The 23,368-nt window shown below is 48.3% G+C and overlaps 1 protein-coding gene across 5 annotated transcripts in view; it reads left to right on the top strand.

Annotated features, from left to right (window-relative positions):
- Positions 1 to 23,368, top strand: part of SFSWAP (splicing factor SWAP) — an 87,240-nt gene that overhangs the window by 30,735 nt on the left and 33,137 nt on the right. For 4 of the 5 annotated variants that reach the window (XM_032168255.2, XM_032168254.2, XM_032168257.2 and 1 more), the window contains exons 8-13: positions 9,573 to 9,813; positions 10,818 to 10,949; positions 11,834 to 11,927; positions 12,923 to 13,094; positions 20,504 to 20,734; positions 22,174 to 22,364. In XM_032168255.2, coding sequence (XP_032024146.1) covers positions 9,573 to 9,813; positions 10,818 to 10,949; positions 11,834 to 11,927; positions 12,923 to 13,094; positions 20,504 to 20,734; positions 22,174 to 22,364 — 1,061 coding nt within the window. The remainder of the gene's footprint in view (positions 1 to 9,572; positions 9,814 to 10,817; positions 10,950 to 11,833; positions 11,928 to 12,922; positions 13,095 to 20,503; positions 20,735 to 22,173; positions 22,365 to 23,368) is intronic. The other variant, XM_032168256.2, reaches the window with a different exon arrangement.

Here is a 23,368-nt window from a genome sequence, read left to right as displayed (position 1 = left end):
GAATGCAGAATTCAGTAATAAAAACAATTATTCTTGAATTGTGTTGTCAATGCCTGACATTTACATGCATAGAATTTGGACCTCTCCTGGGGTGCAGGTCTTCACTGTGAATAAGGCAGCACTAACTGTAGGCAGAGTAAGAGTCTCAAATCAGGCAGGCTGCCACAGTCTGAAGGACCTAAAAATACCTGTTTCAGGGATCTGCATCTTCAGATGGCAATAAAACTTTTAGTAAGGCTTTTTTTTTTTTTTTTTTTGGCAAAAAAAATGTAGTATTGTAGAATTTTACATTAAATAGTGGAATTGCCATGAAAACAACTTATTCTGACATTGATCCAGCAGCCGAATAAGCCTACAGGGAACGGCGGCTCTTGGCAGCGGGTCAGGCTGTGGGCTTCAGAGCTCACCAGCCCTGCTAGGGCAAATCTGCTCTCAGCGGCTTCCTCCTAGAATCCAGCTTGAAAATTAAATGGAAATAAGCGAACATCGGTTATGGTCTGGGAAATTTGCTACACATTGCATGTTCTGTATGACACACTAATACATGTACATGCGTAGTATTAGATGACTGCATATATCGGTGAACCATTAGCCTGAATTGGAGAGGAGATCTCAGGTGAGTATTGGGAACGTGCACATCATCTTCGCAGTGCAGCCCACCTTGTATCTCTGAGAAGTCAGTGTGCATGTGGAGAAAGAATGGAAGGGAATGCAGGCAAGTTAAGATCACCCTTGAGAGGTGGTTCTCAGAGATGTGCTGACTTCCTAGCTGAGGACCTACAGCGCTGTTGCAGTGTAGACTCATGTAACGGTGCCATCTTTTAAGCAAGTCTTGACTTTTGATGCCTCATTTGCTGCTGCTAGACCCAGGCAGAGCGAGCTTCTCTGGCATGTAGGTCATTTGTTTGCAGTGTGCATTTGTTGAAATTGACAGCTGGGTTTCTCTGTCCCCCGTCGCCGCCTGGAACATCAGTGTTCTGAGCCTGTAGCCAGTGCCTTTCTGTGACTTCTCTTTCTTTCCTGTGTTCATTCCTGTTACTGTTGTTTGTATGTTTACTTCTGTATTTTGCTGGAGCACATCCTCCAATAGTTTCCCAAGAAAGGGTACATAGGAACACAAAGTTTTTTAAATTCTTGGATATCTGAAAATGCCTTAATTTTGCCCTCCCGTTTGGCAGGTAGTTTGGAAGCACCTAAAATTGCGGGGTGGGTATGACTTTCCCTAAGAATGTGGGTGCTGGATGCCGCCATCTGCAGGAGGCTTTGCTGCCATGGAGAAGCTCATGCCAGCTGGGCACGGTGGCTCACGCCTGTAATCCCAACATTTTGGGAGGCTGAGGCGGGCAGATCATGAGGTCAGGAGATCGAGACCATCCTGGCTAACACGATGAAACCCCGTCTCTACTAAAAATACAAAAAATTAGCCAGGTGTGGTGGCGGGCGCCTGTAGTCCCAGCTACTCAGGAGGCTGAAGCAGGAGAATGGCGTGAACCCGGGAGGTGGAGCTTGCAAGGAGCCGAGATTGCGCCACTGCACTCCAGCCTGGGCAACAGAGCGAGACTCCGTCTCAAAAAAAAAAAAAAAAAAGCTCATGACATGCTCGTTCCCATTGTCTCCTGTGTAACTTATACAGGCGTTGGGCAATTTGCATCCTGCTCTGCCATGCCAGGAACACAGTGGACAAAGCTCCTTCTGCCATAGAGCTTATGTTCTGGAGGGCAGAGCCAGACAGTGACAGTGGACACGTGACTAAGAGCAATGGAGAAAGTGGCCATGACAAGGGGGCCAGGGTTTTGGGAGGCCAGCAGTGCTGGCGTCATGGGGACAGGGAGGTCTCCTGTGACCAGAGATCAGAGGAAGTGCAGGTGAGCCCAGTAATTACCATGTGCAGGATGGGGGATGGGACAGCGATGGGACATGAGGTAGGAAAAGCAGGCAGGTGGGTTTGCAGGAGGGCTTCCCAGACAAGGGACTTAGCTTGACCCTGGTTGAGAGAAGTCGCCGTGGGAGGGATTCAGGCAGAAACTCTGGAGGCAAGAGCAGAAAACCCAGGGCAGGCAGCAGCCAAGAGGCTGTGCACGTGGAGGGCGGGACTCAGAGCTGAATCGTTGGGCGTCAGCCATGGGGTCTGCCAGATGAACTGGATGGATGAGGGTTGTGGCCACCTCCTGCATTGGGGGACTACAGAGGAGAGGCATGGGGAGAAATCAGGGGCTCTGTTCTGGACACATTTGGCTTGAAATATGTACGAGACATCCCAGTGGGAATGTTGAGTAGGTGGTTAATGCACAAGTTCAAGTTCAGCTCAGGGCTGGCGATGTGAATTCTGCAGCCATCAAGTATAAATAGAATTCAAAGCCATTGAACTTAGAAGAGTCCCTGTCAACAGGATTTAGATCCAGGAAAGGAGACCAAGAGGCATGGCCGCTGCCGAGGAAGAGCCTGGGGCTGTGGGAGCAGCGAGGCCACCATCTGGCTCTGGATGCCTGGAGAGCCGGGAGACAGGAAGGCTGGCTTGTTGCTGCCTCTCAGATGTGCTCAGCTAGTGACATTTGCCTGGCTAAAACACAGGGGCCATCTCTTTAACGTTTCTTATTAAAATAGGTATGTGTTTTCAGAATATCTATACTTATCTCCATAGAACGCTTAACTATTTTAAATCTTTTTTTTTTTTTTTTTTTTTTGAGACAGTCTGGCTCTGATCTCAGCTCGCTGCAGCCTCCACCTCCCAGATTCAAGTGATTCTCCTGCCACAGCCTCCCAAATAGCTCATTTTTTTTGTATTTTTTAGTAGAGATGGGGTTTCACCATGTTGGCCAGGCTGGTCTGGAACTCCTGGCCTCGAGTGATCCCCCCATCTTGGCCTCCCAAAGTGCTGGGATGACAGGCGTGAGCCACCCTGGCCAGCCTATTTTCATTCTTTTTTTTTTTTTTTTTTTTTTTTGAGACGGAGTCTCGCTGTCGCCCAGGCTGGAGTGCAGTGGCACATCTCGGCTCACTGCAGGCTCCGCCCCCCATGGTTCACGCCATTCTCCTGCCTCAGCCTCCCGAGTAGCTGGGACTACAGGCGCCCACCACCTCGCCCGGCTAATTTTTTGTGTTTTTAGTAGAGACAGGGTTTCACCGTGTTGGCCAGGATGGTCTCGATCTCCTGACCTCGTGATCCGCCCGCCTCAGCCTCCCAAAGTGCTGGGATTACAGGCGTGAGCCGCCGTGCTCGGCTATTTTCATTCTTAATATACACATTGTTCATCCTCCCTGACTTAGCTCTTCCAGAAAGGTGGTTGCTCACCAGTCTCCTCCTAAGAACCTTCTCAGCACAGGAGTTCTGTTCTGTGTGTTAAATTTCCACAAGATTAAGATCATGCGGAGATACGAGGGAACTGGCTCTGATTTTTGCAAGAAGCCAGTTGAATAGAGGGCCTTGGGAGATAATTAGGCAGATTTCTCTGACCTGTGTTAAGTAGCTCTGCACATTTCAGAGGAGGCAGTATTGGAGAAGGACTTACAAATGTGCTTCCTGCTTTTAAGCAGCTTGGTTCTTGTCATACAACTACACTTGCCTTTATGGACTGTGTAGGTACCTGTTGGAATTTCTTTCTTGGATTTATTTGGAGTAGGCTTTCGTAGTACTCCTAGTGTTTATTAGAGTAACATTACATCAGCATTTAACTTAGTTTAAAACCTAGTCCCCTTTGGGAAATTCAATATAAAATCCTGAGAACAGCAACAAACCTAACAAGATATGTAAGGTCCCAGCTTACTGAGGGTTCAACTCGATGATGGTGCAAATGCAATTTGCATTCAGTAGAACATCAGTATAACACTTGAGATACTAAAAACTTTGTTATAAAATAGGCTTTGTGTTAGATGATTTCATCCAGCCATCAGCTACTGTAGGTGCCCTGAGCACATTTAAGGCAGGTGAGGCTGTGCCATGGTGTTCGGTAGGTTATAGGTGGATCAGTGCATTTTCCACTTCACGGTGTTGCCGGTGTATGGTGGGGTTGTTGGGAAGTAGCCTCACTATAAGCCCAGGAGAATCCCTGCATGTCGTGGCAGCCTGAGGACAGCAGGAGCCCCTTGGCACATTGTGCCCTCCCCCATCCATGACTAGTAATGGCACAGTTATTGTAAAGCTGATGTGGCTTTTGCCAGCCCAGACTTCAGTTTGTAGACTACAGCCCAGCTTGTAGATTTTGTTTCTGTTCTCACCCTGTTCTAGTCCAGAAATTCTTAAAATTTAGCGTTCACGAGAATTGCTGTATACAACATACAAGGGGCTGTATACAAAATCCCTGTGTCCTGTAGTTGGTAGTCAGTTTAAAGGGCTTCAGTCCAGTTAAATGGTTCTTTGAGCTGTATGGTGCCACCATTGTGTAGGGGCACGTGTCAAGCAGCTTCATGGCCACTGCAGGATATTTTAGCACTGAGGCATTTTAGAAGCAGTCCAGGCTGTGCCACCAGCTGGCATGAACTCACTCATTAAACACTTACTGAGGGCCTGCTCATGCCAGGAGCTGTGCGAGCTGCTAATTTTGTGGTCACTGTTTGGAGATATGGAGTCCTTGGGGACATAGCTGCACACCAGTCCTAGTGGCGCAGGAGTCGCCATAGGGCGTTGTTTACAGGGTCCCCACGTGAGCCCAGGGCAAAGGCCTCCTGAGTCTGCCAAGGAGGCAGAGGCTTCCGGAAAGAGGTGGCACTGGAGATAAGCTGAATAGGGGCCTCATGGCAGGCAGAGACCCTGTGAGGTCGTGCAAAGGACAGAGACCTGGGGAACAGAAGCCAGGGCAAGGGGTGGGCCGGGCAAGCGGCAGAAGCCCTTCGGGAGGCTGGCCCTGGGCTGCTCCAGATGCCTTGTACCCGTCCTGCCTCCCACCAGGGCCACAGCGTCTGGGGAAGGATGGATCTGATGTCCTCCCTCAGATCTTCACATCCCTGACACCCTACGAATTGAGAATCTGGGAGAAGCAACCCAGGAACAGTGTAGCGGAATTCATGAACCACTGTGGTGTTGGTTCCCAGGCTGCCTCCGAGCATGGCAGTGCCACAGGACACGTCCCACGTTCCCACTGTCTGCCAACAGAGAAGTGTTTTCATCTCATCAAACAACACATACTTTATTTCTCTTAGAGTCCTTTTAAGAGGCAGGATGATTTTCAAATTTGATTAAAACCTTGGAGAGAATCACAGGTGTGTGGGGGGGATAGGTGACAGCAGCAGTGGCTAGCAGCAGACCGCCTCACAGAGGCCGTGCGTATCTCGGCTTCACAGCTCTCCTCTGTGAGAATCTCCTGGGTCTGGGTCAAGGGTGTGCCCAGAGCATTGTCAGCCTGGGTGGTTTTTAGCGTGGAACTTCTGAAGCAAGTTGTGGACCTAGGCTAGGATATCCCTGGAGGTGTTTTCAGATTTGGGGATTTGTTTCATTTTTACACCTAGAGACAGCCTTTTTTTCTTTTTGTGAGCTCAGCTCAGGGCCTCACTCCATCACCCAAGCTAGAGCGCAATGGTGCCATCACACCTCACTGCAGCCCCAAACCCTGGGCTCAAGCCATCTTCCTGCCACAGCCTCCCAAGTAGCTGGGACTATAGATGTGGACCACGCGCAGCTAGTTAATTTAATTTTATTTTTTGGAGATGGGGTCTGATGATATTGCCCAGGCCTGAAGCATCCTCCCGCCTCAGCCCCCCAAAGTGCTGGGATTATAGGTGTTACCCACGGCACCCAGCCTAAATTTTTCATTATATTTTAGCTGACATTTTTGACATTTGTAGTGGATGAGTCTCTGAGTAGTCTGCCATTTTGCCGGCACTGCTATTTTTTTTAACACTTCGTTTTATTTAACAAGATGGAAGGCTCAGGAAAGTCATATAGACTTAACAGTCTGCGTGTTCTTTCAAAAGAATGGTGCTCAGCTTTGAAAACAGCTTCTTCATCTCTGTTGTGTTCCAGTGTGATTGCACTTTACACAATTACATAAAGAATGCAGGTATCAGGTTGGAGCTGTATAACGTGTACGACTAGTTGAAATAATTATAAACTGTTTTTTGTGTTTTTTTTTTAAATTTTTTTTTGCACACAATAAACATTTTCTAAAAATACATACAAACAAAAAGATGTATATCAAACATATTAGGAAGGTTGCACGTGGGAAGACAGGAAATAGAAATGGGGGGTGGGAATTAAAGAAAATAAATGAGAGAGGGACTTCGTATGGTTCAATGATAATAACTCAATCCTCTGTTTGACAAAGAAGAAGGAGAAGGAAGAGGAAGAAAAAGAAAGTGGGATAAAGGATCAGAAAGGGAGGAAAATAGAAAAAATAGAGTATGACTCCAGGGTAGACCTGTTTTGTTGTCGCTGGGTTGGTTGGTTGGTTTGTCTGTTGTATTTTTCATGTTTCGCCATGTTGGCCAGGCTGGTCTCGAACTCCTAGCCTCAAGTGATCAACCCGCCTCGGCCTCCCAGAGTACTGGGACTACAGGCGTGAGCCACCACGTCCAGCCCTCACATTGCTTCTGGCCTCTGTGGTAGACCTCCCAGACGGGGCGGCCGGACAGAGGCGCTCCCCACATCCCAGACGGGGCGGCCAGGCAGAGACGCTCCTCACTTCCTAGACGGGGTGGCAGCCGGGCAGAGGTGCTCCTCACATCCCAGATGTGGTAGCTCCTCACATCCCTCTGTGGTAGACCTCCCAGACGGGGCGGCCGGGCAGAGGCGCTCCTCACTTCCCAGACGGGGCGGCGGGGGGGCAGAGTCGCTCCTCACATCCCAGACGATGGGCGGCCGGGCAGAGGCGCTCCTCACATCCCAGATGATGGGCGGCCGGGCAGAGACGTTCTCACTTCCTAGACGGGGTGGCGGCTGGGCAGAGGCGCTCCTCACCTCCCAGACGGGGCGGCCGGGCAGAGGAGCTCCTCATAACCCAAACGATGGGCGGCCAGGCAGAGACGCTCCCCACCTCCCAGACGGGGCGGCGGACGGGCAGAGGCTGCAATCCCAGCACCCTGGGAGGCCAAGGCAGGCGGCTGGGAGGCGGAGGCTGCAGCGAGCCAAGACCATGCCACCGCACTCCAGCCCGGGCAACACCGAGCACCGAGTGAGCGAGACTCCGTCTGCAGTCCCAGCACCTCGGGAGGCGGAGGTGGGCAGACCACTGGAGGTCAGGAGCTGGAGACCAGCCTGGCCGACATGGCGAAACCGCGCCTCCAGCCAAAGGAGAAAAACCAGGCAGGGGTGGTGGAGCGCGCCGGCAATCCCAGGCAGCCCGCAGGCCAGGGCAGGAGAATCACGGGAGCCGGACGCAGAGAGTCTGCAGCGAGCCGAGTGTAGTCCAGCCTGGGCCACAGAGGGAAGAAAAGAAAGAAAGAGAGAGAGAGAGAAAGAAAAGAAAGAGAGGGACGGAGGGAGGGAGGGTTTTGTTTGTTTTTATGAATTCAGATCCCTTCCTTTGTGGCCCCAGTTTAAAACATATTTGGGCTGCTTTTTAGGGATGAGACTGACTGTCCAGAGCAGGACATGGGGTTTCCGTCCTTCCTGCTGATGGGGGAGGCTTGAGACCTGACAGTAGCCAGTCGTAGTGGGGTCGGTTCCGCCTGGCCCTCCCCAGAGCCAAGCGCACACTGGGCTGCAATCTCTCCGCTGGAGTGCTGGCTTCGCCCTGGCTGAGAGGAAGCATCCATACATAGTAGCCTGATGGCTCCAGCAGGGAGTGGGTGGAAGCAGCAGCTCCCCCCTTCCAGGGATGAGGTTGTCTCTTACAGAAGCACGTGCTTATATTCGGATTCCTGATTTTGATAGGAAAGGCTATGTGGTACCATCAGGTCAGTTCGTCGGTCCAGCACATACTCTGTGCTCAACGCAGAGGCTGCAGAGACAGTGAAGACAGGACCTGCCACTGCAGGAGCCTCAGAGACAGTGCCTGCCCTGCTGTCAGCCTCCCATTGACATCCAAGGGTCTCATCCCTGCCCCCGGCCTTTTCTCAGAGATGTTGCTCAGATATTTCTATGTTGACGATAATGTGGAGTACATTGAACCCACTTATCTTATTTTGAAAATTTGGAGTATTGCTGTTTCTGTGTCATGGTGGTTGGTGTGTAACATGGAGCTAGAGAACAACGGTTTAGGAGTTCATCGTGTATAATTAATTTAAATAAGTCGTTAGCAGCTGGGGAATATGCCTACAGCACATAGGAATTACGCTGCCTTGCCAATCTAAGATGGAAAGGTCAAGATAGTCTAAGTTGTACTTCTGAAAATTTTCTCTGCATAGCATACATTACTGGAAGCCATGGTTAAGCTTTCACTGTTTTTTCAGTGTTACTGTTTTTTTTTTTTTTTTTTTTTTTGAGACGGAGTCTTGCTGTCGCCCATGCTGGAGTGCAGTGGCGTGATCTCTGCTCACTGCAGGCTCCGCCCCCTGGGGTTCACGCCATTCTCCTGCCTCAGTCTCCCGAGTAGCTGGGACGACAGGCGCCTGCCACCTCGCCGGGCCAATTTTTTGTATTTTTAGTAGAGACGGGGTTTCACCGTGTTAGCCAGGATGGTCTCGATCTCCTGACCTCGTGATCCGCCCGCCTCGGCCTCCCAAAGTGCTGGGATTACAGGCGTGAGCCACCGTGCCTGGCCCAGTGTTATTATTTTAAGGTGAATTAATTGAAAGTGAAGATAAAAGTTCTTAATTCGAAAAATATTTTTGCCATCTCCTAATAAAGAGGAAATTAAATCTCGATGTAGTCAGAACTACTTGCTTATCTACAACAGGACTGGAAATTAAATTTCGTAATTAATCATTGAATCTTCTGTGATTCGTGGTTCTGAACATTTAACCCCAAAAAGGATAAATGTGCAGGATTTTTAATTGTTAAGACAGCGTGCCACTACCCTACAGATAACCTGCATGTGTGCACAGAGTAGGTGGCAAGACGGCGTACATCACTGTCTGTGATGGAAAGGTCCAGACACAGCCTCAGTGCCCCGGGAACTTTTATTTACTGAATAAATTCCTGCACAGCATGTGTTGCTGGGGCCAGGGGCTGACGCCAGGGTTGCCAGGAGCAGCTGCCTTACCAAGGGGATGGTTTCCAGATTAACATGTGAACGGAGGGAGCAGCATGCCTGGAGAATGAAAGCTGGTGTCAGCGCGGGGAGCTAGGCAAAGGCATTTCCTCACATGTGCATTTAGGAGCGTAGGTGGCCTTGGGCCGTGTGAGCAAAGGGATGACTGGTTGCCGCTAGAGAGGAGACTGTTCCCAACCGGCACATTTTGAAGTTAAGGAGAATATTAATTTGTCTAGAGAATATTCACGTCTGGTGCCTTTGAATGTCCTCATGCCATTCACTTTCCATCTGTGTTTGGATGTGTGTTGTGGCTTTGCCTGGTTCTTTTAAATTGCATATTGCGCAGACAACCTTTTTGTATCGGAAAAGTCTAGAAAACGGCATGGTTGGAAGTGAGCAGAGGCAAGGCTGCATCTTGCCGGGGGAAGGGCTCTTGTGGCTGCATAGTGGACTCGTGGACCAGCCTGTGGCCGGCAATGCTCACTCCAGGGCAATGTGTCTCCACAGCGACCGTGGCAGCCATGTATTATAGCTACTACATGCTACCGGACGGCACTTACTGCCTGGCGCCGCCCCCTCCCGGAATCGACGTGGCCACTTACTACAGCACCCTTCCTGCTGGCGTGACCGTGTCTAACTCCCCCGGAGTGACGACCACCGCCCCACCACCTCCTGGGACCACACCACCGCCACCCCCAACCACAGCAGAGACAAGCAGCGGGGCCACCTCCACAACCACCACCACAAGGTAGGCGCAGCGTCCACCACCACCTGCTGTGTGAGTCACTCAGCACTGCAGTCACTGGGGCCGTCTGTGTCTCCATGGGGGGGCTTGTAATCTAGATCACATATGGGGTCCCCATTATCTGAGTAGTTATTATTCCAAATCCCCAAGTTACAGAGTTGACAGGAAAACAGAAATGGTTGTAGCACAAACTTTTTAGCATTGAAGTTAAACCTCTTATAAAGTTGAATTCATTTCACGTTGCACGCTGGCTCCAGATCCCCAGCATCTGTTCTTGTGCTTTGTGTCAGAGTCTCAGTTGAGCTGTGCTAGGTAAAATCAGTATGCAGTGAAACTGCTGTTGTTTGCAAAACATGCAGGTTCATAAAGTTGACGCAGGTGATGTTGGGGTGCTTCATGAGTCTCTCCCAAGCTGTTGGCCCACTGGGGGACCCTGGCAGCTACTTTAGTTAACCTGTGAAGCCATCGGCAGAGCCCTAGCTTCTCCAACAGCGAGGGCCCCCAGTGTTCGGGGGACGAGTGGGAGACAGGCGCTTTACCGGAGGGCCTGGAATGCCCCGCCTTGAAAGGAGGCTCTTGGGAAATGTAATGAAACATGGGAGTTTCTGTGAAAATGACTCTTTCTGGTCATGCTGAGCAAGTCAAACAGGAAATGAAGGAGGTTGAATCATGCTTGCTGACTTTTTTTTTAATATAACAACAACAACAAAAAAAAACTACTTATTCTTGGTTATTTCTAAGAATTAGCTTGTGATTGGGGGGAAATGTTAATTAGTAGGAAAAATGCACCTTTTATCACTAAAATCCCCATTTTCACTCTTGACAACAATCCTGTCTAGTTGACTTTAGTTTCTGTCATATGCATCACCTTCAGCAAGAGCCTCACGTAATACACTGTAACTCACATGTCTCTCTGGGCATCTGAGGCGGTGAGGACCCCTGAGCAGCCAGGACTGAGCGTGGCGAGACCCTGAGGCCCAGGGGTCTCACAGACTCTTCTCCCGCAGTGCACTTGCCCCCGTGGCCGCCATCATCCCCCCGCCCCCCGACGTCCAGCCCGTGATTGACAAGCTGGCCGAGTATGTCGCCAGGAACGGCCTGAAGTTCGAGACCAGTGTTCGTGCCAAGAATGATCAAAGGTCAGAAGAAGAATTTTATATGTTAGGTATATGGCATTTGGGGGTTTCGTTTAGCCTTTTTTAAAAAATGTAGGTACGGAATTAATTTTTTTATGTATTTTTAATCCTTTTCTTGGCTCAAATGTCTTTTTTTTTTTTTTTTTTTTTGATATGGAGTCTCGGTCTGTCATCCAGGCTGGAGTGCAGTGGCGTGATCTTGATTCACTGCAACCTCTACCTCCTGGGCTCAAGCAATTCTCCTGTCTCAGCCTCCTGAGTAGCTGGGACTACAGGCGCGCACCACCACGCCTGGTTAATTTTTGTATTTTAGTAGAGACAGGGTTTCACTGTGTTGGCCAGGCTGGTCTCAAACTCCTGACCTCAAGTGATCCACTTGCCTTGGCCTCCCAAAGTGCTAGGATTACAGGCGTGAGCCACCACGCCCAACCAATGTCTTTAGATAAATACATTTTTTAATTGGCTTGTTAAATTGCTTAGACTTGGGTGGTGTTTTTAAATTATGTTACCTGTTTTTTGTTTGTTTCATTTTTTAAGTAAGAATTTTGAAGCTACCTAAAATAAAAGCCTATAATTCGTGGTTTTCAAGAATCTGCCTTAAAAATCTAGACACAAACCCTTGTTTTTAAAAACCAAGTAATGTCCCACGCCTCAGTACTAGTAAAGCATAAAAATATGTTGTCACATTTGCGGCGTGACCTGTGTAACCCCGGGCAAGCTATTTCGACCCCCTGTGTGCAGTCTCCCTCGTTTATAAGATGAGTAGCTATAACAGTAACCACCTTGGGGGTTGTTGAGATCAGTAAAGAGCTAGGAGAACAGGGCCTGTTGTTACTTCAGTGAGCTTGTCTTAATAAATGACCCATTTTCTTTCTTTTTCTGCTCAGATTTGAGTTCCTGCAGCCGTGGCACCAGTATAATGCCTATTATGAGTTTAAGAAGCAGTTCTTCCTCCAGAAAGAAGGAGGCGATAGCACGCAGGTACGTGTCTGAACGCAGGGAGGCTGTGAAGCTGTTACAAGTGGCTCTGCCTTCTAGATCAGAAGTCACTTTCTGTTTATTCTCCTACAGGTGAAAGGGCTGGGTGATTCTTCACCTTTTTTTAATGTGTATCTGGCATACTCCATCTTTCATGTCCCCCTTAGCTCTGGAACTTGATCTGTTGAAAGCATCTGCCCACATTCACAGCGTTGATGATTGTTTGTCCAGCACGTTCTAAACAAACAAAAAAAATCCTGTTCCTTCAACTGTTTGATGTTTTGGCCATCTACAGTTTTTAGCTACATTTCATGACAGCCGGGTACCCTGCTTCTGTTGTGTTAACATGTATGAAATATATAAAATATAAGTGGGTGCCTCACGCGTGGCCAGCTGGTGCTGGGGGTGTCCTGCAGCACGGCCTCTGCCTGCGCCTGCACGCCCTTCCCCCTCACCAGGTCCCCAGCATGGTGCTGGCACACTTGGAAGTGCTTTTTGTCCCACAGCCCCCTCTTCTGCCTTTGCTCTGCTCTTCTCAGTTATATAGACACCCTGACATTTTTGTAAAGCCAGATTTGGTGAAGAGATGACATGGGCCTTGCTTCTCAGGAGATTTCTTCAGACCCTTATCTCCAGTGGCCCACACTGAAAGAAACTGCCTCCTCTGTAGGTGACGGGGATGATTTGGTATTTTTAAACGATTCTGAGTAATCAGTGTCCAGAGAAAAGATACTGAAAATTGGTTCCCAAGGCAATATGAGGGCTTCAAAGAGTGTAGTGTTTTTTCAGACAGGAGAAAATCTTCCATTCCTCTTTGATACATTCCGTTGTAAGAAAAAATAGCAGATCTGGATTTGGAAGTCTGTTCCCAGTGCTGCTTGGGCAGTAATGTACAATTGCCGTTGTCCAGTGAAACATACATACTGTATACATCTCTCTTTTTTAAAAATTTCTGTATAATTTCCTGCTGACAGTTTATAGTGACATTTAATCTCTAGGCTGTGTCTGCACCAGAAGAGGCTGCCACAGACTCTGCTCCCGAGAAGCCAAGTGACGCCGGGGAGGATGGCGCGCCTGAAGACGCAGCCGAGGTGGGAGCACGGGCAGGCTCAGGCGGGAAGAAGGAGGCATCGTCCAGTAAGAGCGTCCCGGACGGGAAGCTGGTGAAAGGTATGCTGCCACTTGCATGCTGGCCTTGCACATTCCACCGTGAGTCGGCAAGCGTAGGATCCTCGGTGACCTCAGACCCAGCGCCCTCACCTGCAGGCTGGGGTGGGGTTGGCGGCCCCCTGGAGGTTGCTGTGGTGAAACCTCCGCCTTCCATGCTGTGTCATGCTTGCCTCGCGTGGCATTGGAGGTAATGTGAGTGTGAGCAGCCCTTAGGTATGTGTCTGTTTAACAGTCTGTTCAGTGTACTGGACATTTGTACAGAAAGTTTCAAATAATCCATCGTACTCCCTGGGACTTGTGAAACTATTTATATGCAAACTGTTGTACCAATGAAATTCATGTATTAATTTGTCAAAGCAGGTTCCTTGAGAATCTCTACCAGGCAATACTTCACTCACTCGATTTCAGTTACTTTGTTATGTTCTTGGAGGGAGACTTTTCATGTCGCAAGACAGACAGGCACGTAAAAATAAAAAGCCAGTGTAATTAAAAAGCAGACAGAAGCAAAGGCCAGAGCAGGCCCTTAGCCAGGAACCTCATGGAGCAGCAGTGGGCTCCCCCCGCGGGAGGGAGGTTCTGTGGAGGAGAGGCGTTCAGCTGGTGTTGCGAGAGGAATGGGAGGCTCTGAGGCAGGGGCGCAGCCCGAGGCCGGAGCCCCGTGGTGCGAGCTGCCTGGCCCCCTGCTGAGATGCGGTAGGTGGTCAGCAGTGACTTGGGGGGGGGTGGCTGGTGAAGGAGCCTTGGCCAGCTTGCCAGGGCGCGCCCTGTCGGGGAGGGGCCAGCCCATCTGACAGGTTTTAGGTCAGCAGAATAACTTTATCCAGTCTGGTGACTTTGTGATGCAGTTAAGCCACTGGAGCTACTTCAGAGATTTCTAGTGGCATTGGTGGCCTGGAATGGAGTGTGACAGGTGTGGCAGTGGGGTGAGGTGTGGCAGTGGGGCGAGGTGACAGCTCTTGGGTCAGAAGGAAAGGCAGAGTGGAGATAAGAGATTGAGGAAGTAGGCTGGGGTGGTAAGAGGACCGTCCTTTGCATAAAGATGCGTTGTATGAGAATGGTGATCATTCAGCGAAACCAAATCCATGTGGATGAACCACTAACTAGGCAATTCACTATGTGTGTCTTTGGGCCTCTTATTCGAGGAGGTTACCTGAGCACGAATGATCCATCTCTCACCCTTCCTGGCCACCCGCAGACTCTCACTGGGATAACCAAAGGAATGTAATAAGTAGAGGATGAAAATGGTTATTGCTTTAGAAACCAGGGGAAGGTACTGTCCATAGGTCAGGGTAAGGCAGCATACCTGGAGCTTGCAGAGAAGTGCCATTGAGACTCAGGGCAGTGACTCCAGGGGAGTCGACTGTCAGCCACAGAGGGGCAGGCAGGAGACTGGAACAAGCTGGGAGCGTCCCAGAGGCAGCAGTACCTCATCCCTTCTCACACCCCAGAAAGCAACCACAGCCCGAGCCTGCCTCCTGCCCCAGGGTTTGTGAGCCCAGGGAAGGCGCCTGACCTCTGCCAGCTGTGGGGCCCGCAGAGCAGCAGCCCTGCCCACAAGGCTGCTGCCAACCAGCATGGCCTTCTCCACACCTCCCTGATTGTCCTAGAACCTGGCAGATGAAACAGCACACCGAGAAGTTTCCCGTCTACATCCACCCAAGCCTGAGACACTTGAACAGAGATCTACTCAATATCTGACAAAACCCACGGTAACTCTCAGTTCTCAAAAGCACAGGCCAGCCTCTCTTTGAAAAGATGCGGAGACAGAAATGTCATTGCGCCCACAGAGATTCCGAAGTTCGGGAGACACAGCTGAGCCTCCAGGCATATGGGCATCTCCGAAACAGACTCCTGCATAACAGGAGAAAAATCTTTAAGTCTCTAATTTGTATTCTACAAAATAGAAAATATTATAAAACTAGTGCTACTGATAATCAGACGTGGAAAAGATTGCTTAGAAATAAATTGCTGTGGAGTGTGGTGGCTCACACCCATAATCCCAGCACATTGGTAGGCCAGGGCAGGCAGATCACTTGAGTCCAGGAATTCGAGACCAGCCTGGGCAACACGACAAAACCCCGTCTCTGCTAAAAATACAAAAATGTAGCCGGGCGTGGTGGCGCATGCCTGTAGCACCAGCTCCTCACAGAGGCTGTGAAGTGGGAGGGTCACTTAAGCCTGGGAGATAGAAACCAGCCTGGACAACATCGTGAGACCATGTCTCTACAAAAAATTAAATTAAATTAGCCAGGCGTGGTGGCACCCATCTGTGCTCCCGGCCGCTTGCGAGGCCAAGGTGGGAGGATCTTTTGAGCCCAGGAGACGGAGGTTGCAGTGAGCCAAGACCACGCCACTGCGTTCTAGCCTGCGTGACAGAGGAAGAAAATTATAGGTATCTTTTTAAAGTACACAAGAAACAACTAGAAGTTAACACTAGAAAATAAAGTATACGAAAACATATATTTTAAATTTGAATGAATTTGAAAATCAGTGAAAAATATCGTTTTCTAAGAAAATGCAAGTGCTGAAATTATTTCATAAAGAAATAAGGAACCGACATAGATCTATAGACCTGAAAGAATTTTGAAAATAATTGGTTAGTGAAATACCTCTAAACCCAGGCAGTCAGCCAAGACAAATTAAAGGTCAAGTTAATTCACCCTCAAGAAATAGAATGCCTACATCATTAAAGCCACTCCAGAGCATTAAGAAAGATGGAAAAGTATGAAGCTCTCAAAGCTTGGCAATCTGTAGACCACAGTCACTTACAAGTATAGATGTTAAAATACTAAACTGAATTCAGCTATGTATGAAAATAGTAATAGATTATGAGCAAGTAGGATTGTTCCAGGAATCCCGGTATGTCACAAAATGAGAAGATCTTCTAGTATAGTTTATCATATTAACAGATGAGTGGCTTTCTCAGATGCCGAGAAAGCAGCAACATTCTCTCAAATGTTTATGATGAAACTTCTTTAGTATAACAGTAATTGATGTTGGAAAAACAGGCTCTCCATTTTGAAAAATAATAAGGCATCACATATTTGACAACCATAATTCCATATAAATCCAGTATTTAAATGTAAAACATAAAACTAGAAAAGTAGAAAAATATAAAGGTAATTTTCCTTTTAAAATAATCTTGGAGCTAGAAAGAAGTGTCTGAGAACTGAAGCTGTAAATCATACGGAAAGATTAGTTGGTCTAATGGGGGCATGGCCTGAATAAAGTTAAAAGACAAATACAGAAATGGCAGTAACTGCTAATACATAAAAATAAAGGTTAACATCCTCACTATAGAAAGAGCTTTTATAAATCAATACGAAAAGACAGTCACTGACCTAGAGAAATAGACAAAGGACATTAAAAGATGGTTCCAAAAAGAAGAAAAATCGATGGCCAGTAAATATATTTTTTCAATGTATCCTCATTAACAAGTTTTTATTTTTTGCCTCTCAAATTGATAAAGTTTTTAAAAAGTAACAATGATAGAGAGGCTGTGGGCAGTGGGAATACTGTTTTTGAGTGTAAGTTGATAGAACCTAGTAATATGGACTGAGTTTTAAATGAAAATGACCTTCTACTCCTAGAAACGTGTTTTACCAAGATGTCTATACATGGATGTTCGTTGTAGGGCATGTTTGTTTTTTTAAATTAAAAAAAAAAAAAATTTGAAACAGTTATGGGAAATTGTGGATTGGCATGTCCATACTACATATTGCTATCTGTTTAAGTGTCTGTGTTGACACGGAAACCTGTCTACACAGTAAAGAAAGGAGTTGCCGGGGCCAGACGCGGTGGTTGACGCCTGTAATCCCAGGACTTTGGGAGGCCGAGGGAGGCAGATCATGAAGTCAGGATTTCGAGACCAGCCTGGTCAACATGGTGAAACCCTGTCTCTACTAAAAATACAAAAATCAGCCAGATGTGATGGTGGGCACCTGTAATCCCAACTAATCGGGAGGCTGAGGCAGGAGAATCGCTTGAAACTGGAAGGTGGAGGTTTCAGTGAGCCTAGATTGCGCCACTGCACTCCAGCCTGGGTGAAAGAGCGAAACTCCGTCTCAAAGTGAAAATAGGTTATGAAACAAGGAGCTGTGCCCCCATTTTACACACGTGTGCCATTGTACACTTCTGCCTGGGAATCCACTGATTATGTTCAGGTGATTTTTTTCCATATTGGAATTGCAGTTGATCTTTTTGCTCATGTGTTTTCGAAATTTCCCACAGAGAATATATATTACTTTTAAAGTTAGAAGTTAGCAATAAGAGTTGCTAGCTAAAAAACAGAAACCTATTTGCTATGGAAGATGGCGGGTTCACTCAGGGGTGCCCGATGCCATGTCGGCCGTGCATCTGTCCCCGCGTGGTCCCGTCCTCCACCGCCTAGGAGATAGTGGACCATCAGTGCCTGAATGCAAATCATAGTGAATGGTGTGCAGGAAAGAGGTTGGGCAGGGCCTGTCTGAGGAGGCATCGTGGGGGCCGATCCTTGAAGAATGTGAAAGGGACAGGAGAAGAGCAGGCAGCTCTCAGGCAGAGGTGAGGGGCAGTGCAAACGTGGAGCAGTGGCCCCGGTCACGCAGGGATGTGGCAGCCTTGGGAAGGAACTGGTTTATTCTGAATGCAGCGTGAGACCACTCACTGAAGCTGTCGGACATGCTTTCCATGTGCTATGACGTGATCTGCAAGGAAGATTCTAGGCAGAAGCAACAATTTTGTGATTGAAAAATTCCACATAAGGAAGTAATTCCTGATTCCCTGCACTGACCTGAGGCACCTTGAAAAACTTAATCTTTTCAGACTCGGTTTTTCCATCTGTAGAATGGGAAGCCTCTCCGTGTCCATCCTGTGGAGCTGTAAAGGCTGAGTAAGGGAGGCCTGTGGGCTGTTTGCCATAGGCAGCTCTTAGTGTGAGTAGCTGTGGTTTTGACTTTGTGTTTGGTGTGCATAGATACTAGCTTTAAAATGTCTGCTTGAGAGGCTGGACAAGGTGGATCACCTGAGGTCAGGAGTTCGAGACCAGCCTGGCCAACATGGTGAAACCCATCTCTACTAAAACAAAAAATTAGCTGGGCATGGTGGCGAGCGACTGTAATCCCAGCTACTCGAGGCTGAGGCAGGAGAACCGCTTGAACCTGGGAGGCAGAGGTTGCAGTGAGCTGAGATCGCGCCTTTGCACTTCAGCCTGGGCGACAGAGCGAGACTCCGTCTCAAAAAAAAAAAAAAAGGTCTACTTGAGGCTGGGCATGGTGGCTCATGCTTGTCATCCCAGCACTTCAGGAGGCTCAGGCATGAGGATTGCTTGAGGCCAGGAAGTCAAGGGTGCAATAAGCTGTGATTGCACCACGGCACTGCAGCCTGGGCAACACAGTGAAATCTTGTCTCAGAAAATAAAATGTAAAATGAAATAAGCATTGCTAGAAAGTGTTCCAGAAGCTTTCATCTTAATACTCTTATTTGTTGATTGCATATTTTTCTAATTTGGGGAGATGGTTTGGAAATAATTGTTATTAAATCATTTTGTGATATATTTTAGTCTAGCCCCTTGTTTGTTTTGTTTTGTTTTTTATTTTTTGAGACAGAATCTCACACTGTCGCCCAGGCTGGAGTAGTGCAGTGGCGTGATCTCAGCCCGCTGTAACCTCTGCCTTCCGGGTTCAAGTGATTCTCCTGTCTCAGCCTCCCAAGTAGCTGGGATTACAGGCACCCGCCACCACATCCAGCTAATTTGTATATTTTTAGTAGAGACAGGGTTTCACCATGTTGGCCCTGCTGGTCTCGAACTCCTGACCTTGTGATCCACCCGCCTTGGCCTACCAAAGTACTGGGATTACAGGCATGAGCCGCTGCACCCGGCCAATTTTTTTTTCTTATGGAAAATCTCAAACGTACGAAACCAGAATATCACATAATGACCGCTCACGGCCCACACGCATGCTCATCATCTGGCTTCAGCTGCCGGCCCTGCTCCTTTTTATTTTGATGTTATAAAATACTGCTCTCCCGGTATCAGTATCTTTGTGTGTGCCCTGTCCCTTGAGGCAGTCGTTGATGAAAAGTGGTTATATTTCAGAGGGTCTGGGCTATCACATGCTTAACTGTCTACTTCACATCACACGTGGGTTTGGAGCCGTAAAATGCTAAAGCGGGAGGACCTCCTCCAGGGGCCAGCCAGGTAGCCCACCCTGTGCTGCAGAGGTGGCGTCACAAACATAAGTTGCAGCCCTTCCAGAAGCTGCCTTATTTACCCAGAACCCACTTCCCTCTCAGTCACCTGGTTTGCGGTGCACTTAGCATCCCCTTCATTGTGGGTGACTTGAATATTCATAAATAACAACTGATGATTTTTTAAAATACTGTATCTTATTGCAACCAGTTAGTTCTTGTCAAGAGCCATTTATCAGCATCTGAAAGAGAAAGGGACTCTGTGTTTATTGAGTGGTGGGCGGGAAAGATGATTTTTTCTTCAGGGCCTCCTTATTTCCCTTGAATTTAAGCCTTCTGGATATTCTCGGAGGGATTGCTTCTGACTTTTGTCACGCTGGGTTTGACATTTTCTTACAGGTGTGGAAAATGGTCTAACATAATGCCTGTCACAAAGTAGGTAAAAATGTTGGCTGAATAAAGGCATGGATTCTGTAATTTTTACTTTGTAAGAAAAGGCTATTTTATATCATGGGGAATTTTTGAAAGAGACCTGTTTATAGTGGAGTCACATCATATGCCTCCTGAAGCAAATCTACATATATGCTGAGCCGTGAACTTTTTTTTTTTTTTTTTTAAAGAAAAATGAGGCCGGGCACAGTGGCTCACGTCTATAATCCCAGCACTTTGGGAGGCCAAGGCAGGCGGATCACGAGGTCAGGAGATCAAGACCATCCTGGCTAACATGGTGAAACCCCATCTCTACTAAAAATAGAAAAATTTAGCCAGGCATGGTGGCGGGCACCTGTACTCCCAGCTACTCAGGAGGCTGAGGCAGGAGAATCGCTTGAACCCGGGAGGCAGAGGTTGCAGTGAGCCGAGATTGTGCCACTGCACTCCAGCCTGGGTGACAGAGCGAGACTCCATCTCAAAAAGAAAAGAAAAAAGAAAAATGACAAGAATTGGCCATTTAAAATTGCAGGTGACTGCCCTGGCATTAGCGAGTGTGCCCTTGCCATGCAGTCCCCAGTCAGTGTGGTTCTCACAGTATGGTTCAGGGGCTCGCCCCAGCCCCACACCATGCAGTGCACATCTGCACAGGTCTGCTCTGACGGCATGGCGTACCCCACCGTAGACCCTGCATATGATGTGGCTCCATGCTAGTCATCCCCTTCCCAGCAGCCGATGCTCAGGTGGGTAGCAGGGCCTGCAAAGATTTCCACTCTGTAACATGTATCATAATTCTCACCTTTCCTCAATAGCTTCCTTTGCTCCAATAAGCTTTGCAATCAAGGCCAAAGAAAATGATCTGCTTCCCCTGGAAAAAAATCGTGTTAAGCTAGATGATGACAGTGATGATGATGAAGAAAGCCAAGAAGGCCAAGAAAGTTCTAGTAGTGCTGCAAACACTAACCCAGCAGCTGCCCCACCCTGTGTAGTTGTTGAGGAGAAGAAGCCTCAACTTACCCAGGAGGAGCTAGAAGCAAAGCAAGGTTTGTTGATAGCTTTTAAACTTCTTGAAAGAAAGGAAATACATAAATATAAGATTTATCTGCTAAGCCAAAAAATCTCGAGGCTGCCAACTAGAATCTGAAGTCTTTGGAAATCAGACCCATTTGGGAGTTGTGTAACACGTCTGAGGTTTTGAAACGTTCTCTGTTAGAGGAATGAGCTCTGCTCTTCACTGAGCCTCAAATTCAGTGCCGTTGGCAGTTTGTTTTCGAAGCAACTAAGTTGGCCATCTTAGCCCTAATGCGCCACAGTGGAATGCATTAATGGAAGCTCACTTTGCGCTTGGCCGGCAGCCCTAGGGTAAAAGGCTCAGCCTGTCTTCCCAGCTCAGGAACCAAACTAGGAGATGCCCTCTTGTGAGGCTGCCTCCCCACAGAACCATTGGGCCCTTGAAGGTGATGTGTACCCAGCTGGTTTTCCGGCTGCGGCTCATCTTCACGGGCCACAGCGTGGCCACCACACCCACCCCAACACTGCTGGCAGCATGGGGACAGCATATAGACTTCCCATCCTGACTTCAAAATAAATTCTATTCTGCATTAAAGCAGTCAAATAATGGTTGCTGCATTGTGGTTGTTATCTATTCTAACTGATTTTCTTAAATTGCTTTTCCTGTATACACACATTCAGATCAAGCAACATTTAAAAGAGGCCAATTTTCAGACCAGGCACGGTGGCTCATGCCTGTAATCCCAGCACTTTGGGAGGCTGAGGTGGGTGGATCACCTGAGGTCAGAAGTTAGAAACCAGCCTGGCCAACATGGTGAGACCCCATCTTTACTGAAAAAACAAAATTAGCCGGGCATGGTGGCACACTCCTGTAATCCCAGCTACTTGGGAGGCTGAGACAGGAGAATTGCTTGAACCCGGGAGGCAGAGGTTGCAATGAGCTGAGATCACACCATTGCACTCCAGCCTGGGCAAGAAGAGCAAAACTCCGTCTCAAAAAAAAAAAAAAAAAAAAAAGGCCATTTTCAACCACAATCCACCATCAAGAACTTCCATTGTGCTGTGGTGTTCTCCCTAAGCAAACTTGTACTCATGCCTGTACATCTGAATCTGTCCTTCCTGTGTGTAAACTAACCAACTGTCGGATCATTTGGAATAAAACACTTCTCATAGAGTATTCATTGCCTGGTGTGAATATTTTGGATATATGCTGAGAGCCATTCTGAGGTTTTCATTATTCCAGCTTTCGTTAGTATAGAGTCTCATCAACCTTCTAACTCTGAAAGTAAAATGTCCAAAAAAGGGCACGTTATAAACTAATTCTCTCAAAATTTGATTTGTCCAATGTATGTACCTATTCAGAAACTTTAACTAACTGCATCGTATGACACTTTCGCAACCTGTGAAGATTAAGGTCAGATAAAATACTGTTTGCTCTAAACTTCTCTTTTTTCTTTGTTTATTCCTTAAGCAAAGCAAAAGCTGGAAGATCGCCTTGCGGCTGCTGCCCGGGAAAAGCTGGCCCAGGCGTCTAAGGAGTCAAAAGAGAAACAGCTTCAAGCAGAACGTAAAAGGAAAGCGGCGTTATTTTTACAGACCCTCAAAAATCCTCTACCGGAAGCAGAAGCTGGGAAAATTGAGGAGAGTCCTTTCAGCGTCGAGGTATAGTAAAATCCCACATTGGTATTTGCGGGGCTGCATGGTACATAGAAGCAGGGAGGATGTGTCTCCCTCCAGCTGCCCTAGTCTCTGGCATGAGTGAGGGATATGAGCTCCCAGCTCTTCCTTCCTACGTGGGTTGACCGACTTTTACTTTATAGCTGTGAATCTAAGAATTTGACAACAGTTTCCCCCGTAAGTGCACATTCATGTCAACAGCAAATACTGCCTGCGATTTCAGGGGAGCCTCTGCTTCACAGCTGCCCTTATGGGGCTGGCAGGAGGGCTTAGGGAATGCCTCCCATGGGTCCTGCTGGGGAAATGTGGTGGACACGCTTCACTGTAGCCCCGCCTCCGCAGCAGCACCAGTATTGCGCTCACACGTAGGGCAGAAATCCTTTTGCCACGGTCTGTATCAATGTCAGCACTTGAATTAAAGAGAAAAAGGAAGGGGGAGTTAAGAGAACAGACTCCGGGAATATGTGGCTCCTTCCTCAGTGGTGTGAGCAGGAATATGCCCTTACATGGGAGTCATCACGTGGCTGCCTTACAAGTCTCCTTGCCAACTGGGGGTGCTCAGAACAGTGCCTCGGACCAGAGGCCTTCAGTAGACACGGGCTCCTGTGCCAAGGGGATTGCTCACGTGGGCATCCGAGACCAGAGGCCTTCAGTAGACACGGGCTCCTGTGCCAAGGGGATTGCTCACGTGGGCATCTGAGACCAGAGGCCTTCAGTAGACACGGGCTCCTGTGCCAAGGGGATTGCTCACATGGGCATCCGAGACCAGAGGCCTTCAGTAGACACGGGCTCCTGTGCCAAGGGGATTGCTCACATGGGCGTCCGAGACCAGAGGCCTTCAGTAGACACGGGCTCCTGTGCCAAGGGGATTGCTCACATGGGCATCCGAGACCAGAGGCCTTCCAGTAGACACGGAGCTCTCCCCATGTGCCAAGGGGATTGCTCACATGGGCATCCGAGGCCAGAGGCCTTCAGTAGACACGGGCTCC

The sequence above is a fragment of the Hylobates moloch genome, unplaced genomic scaffold (assembly GCF_009828535.3).
Source record: "Hylobates moloch isolate HMO894 unplaced genomic scaffold, HMol_V3 SCAFFOLD_12, whole genome shotgun sequence".
NCBI classification, from domain to species: Eukaryota; Metazoa; Chordata; class Mammalia; order Primates; family Hylobatidae; genus Hylobates; species Hylobates moloch.
This window is presented reverse-complemented; position numbering and strand designations above follow the sequence as displayed.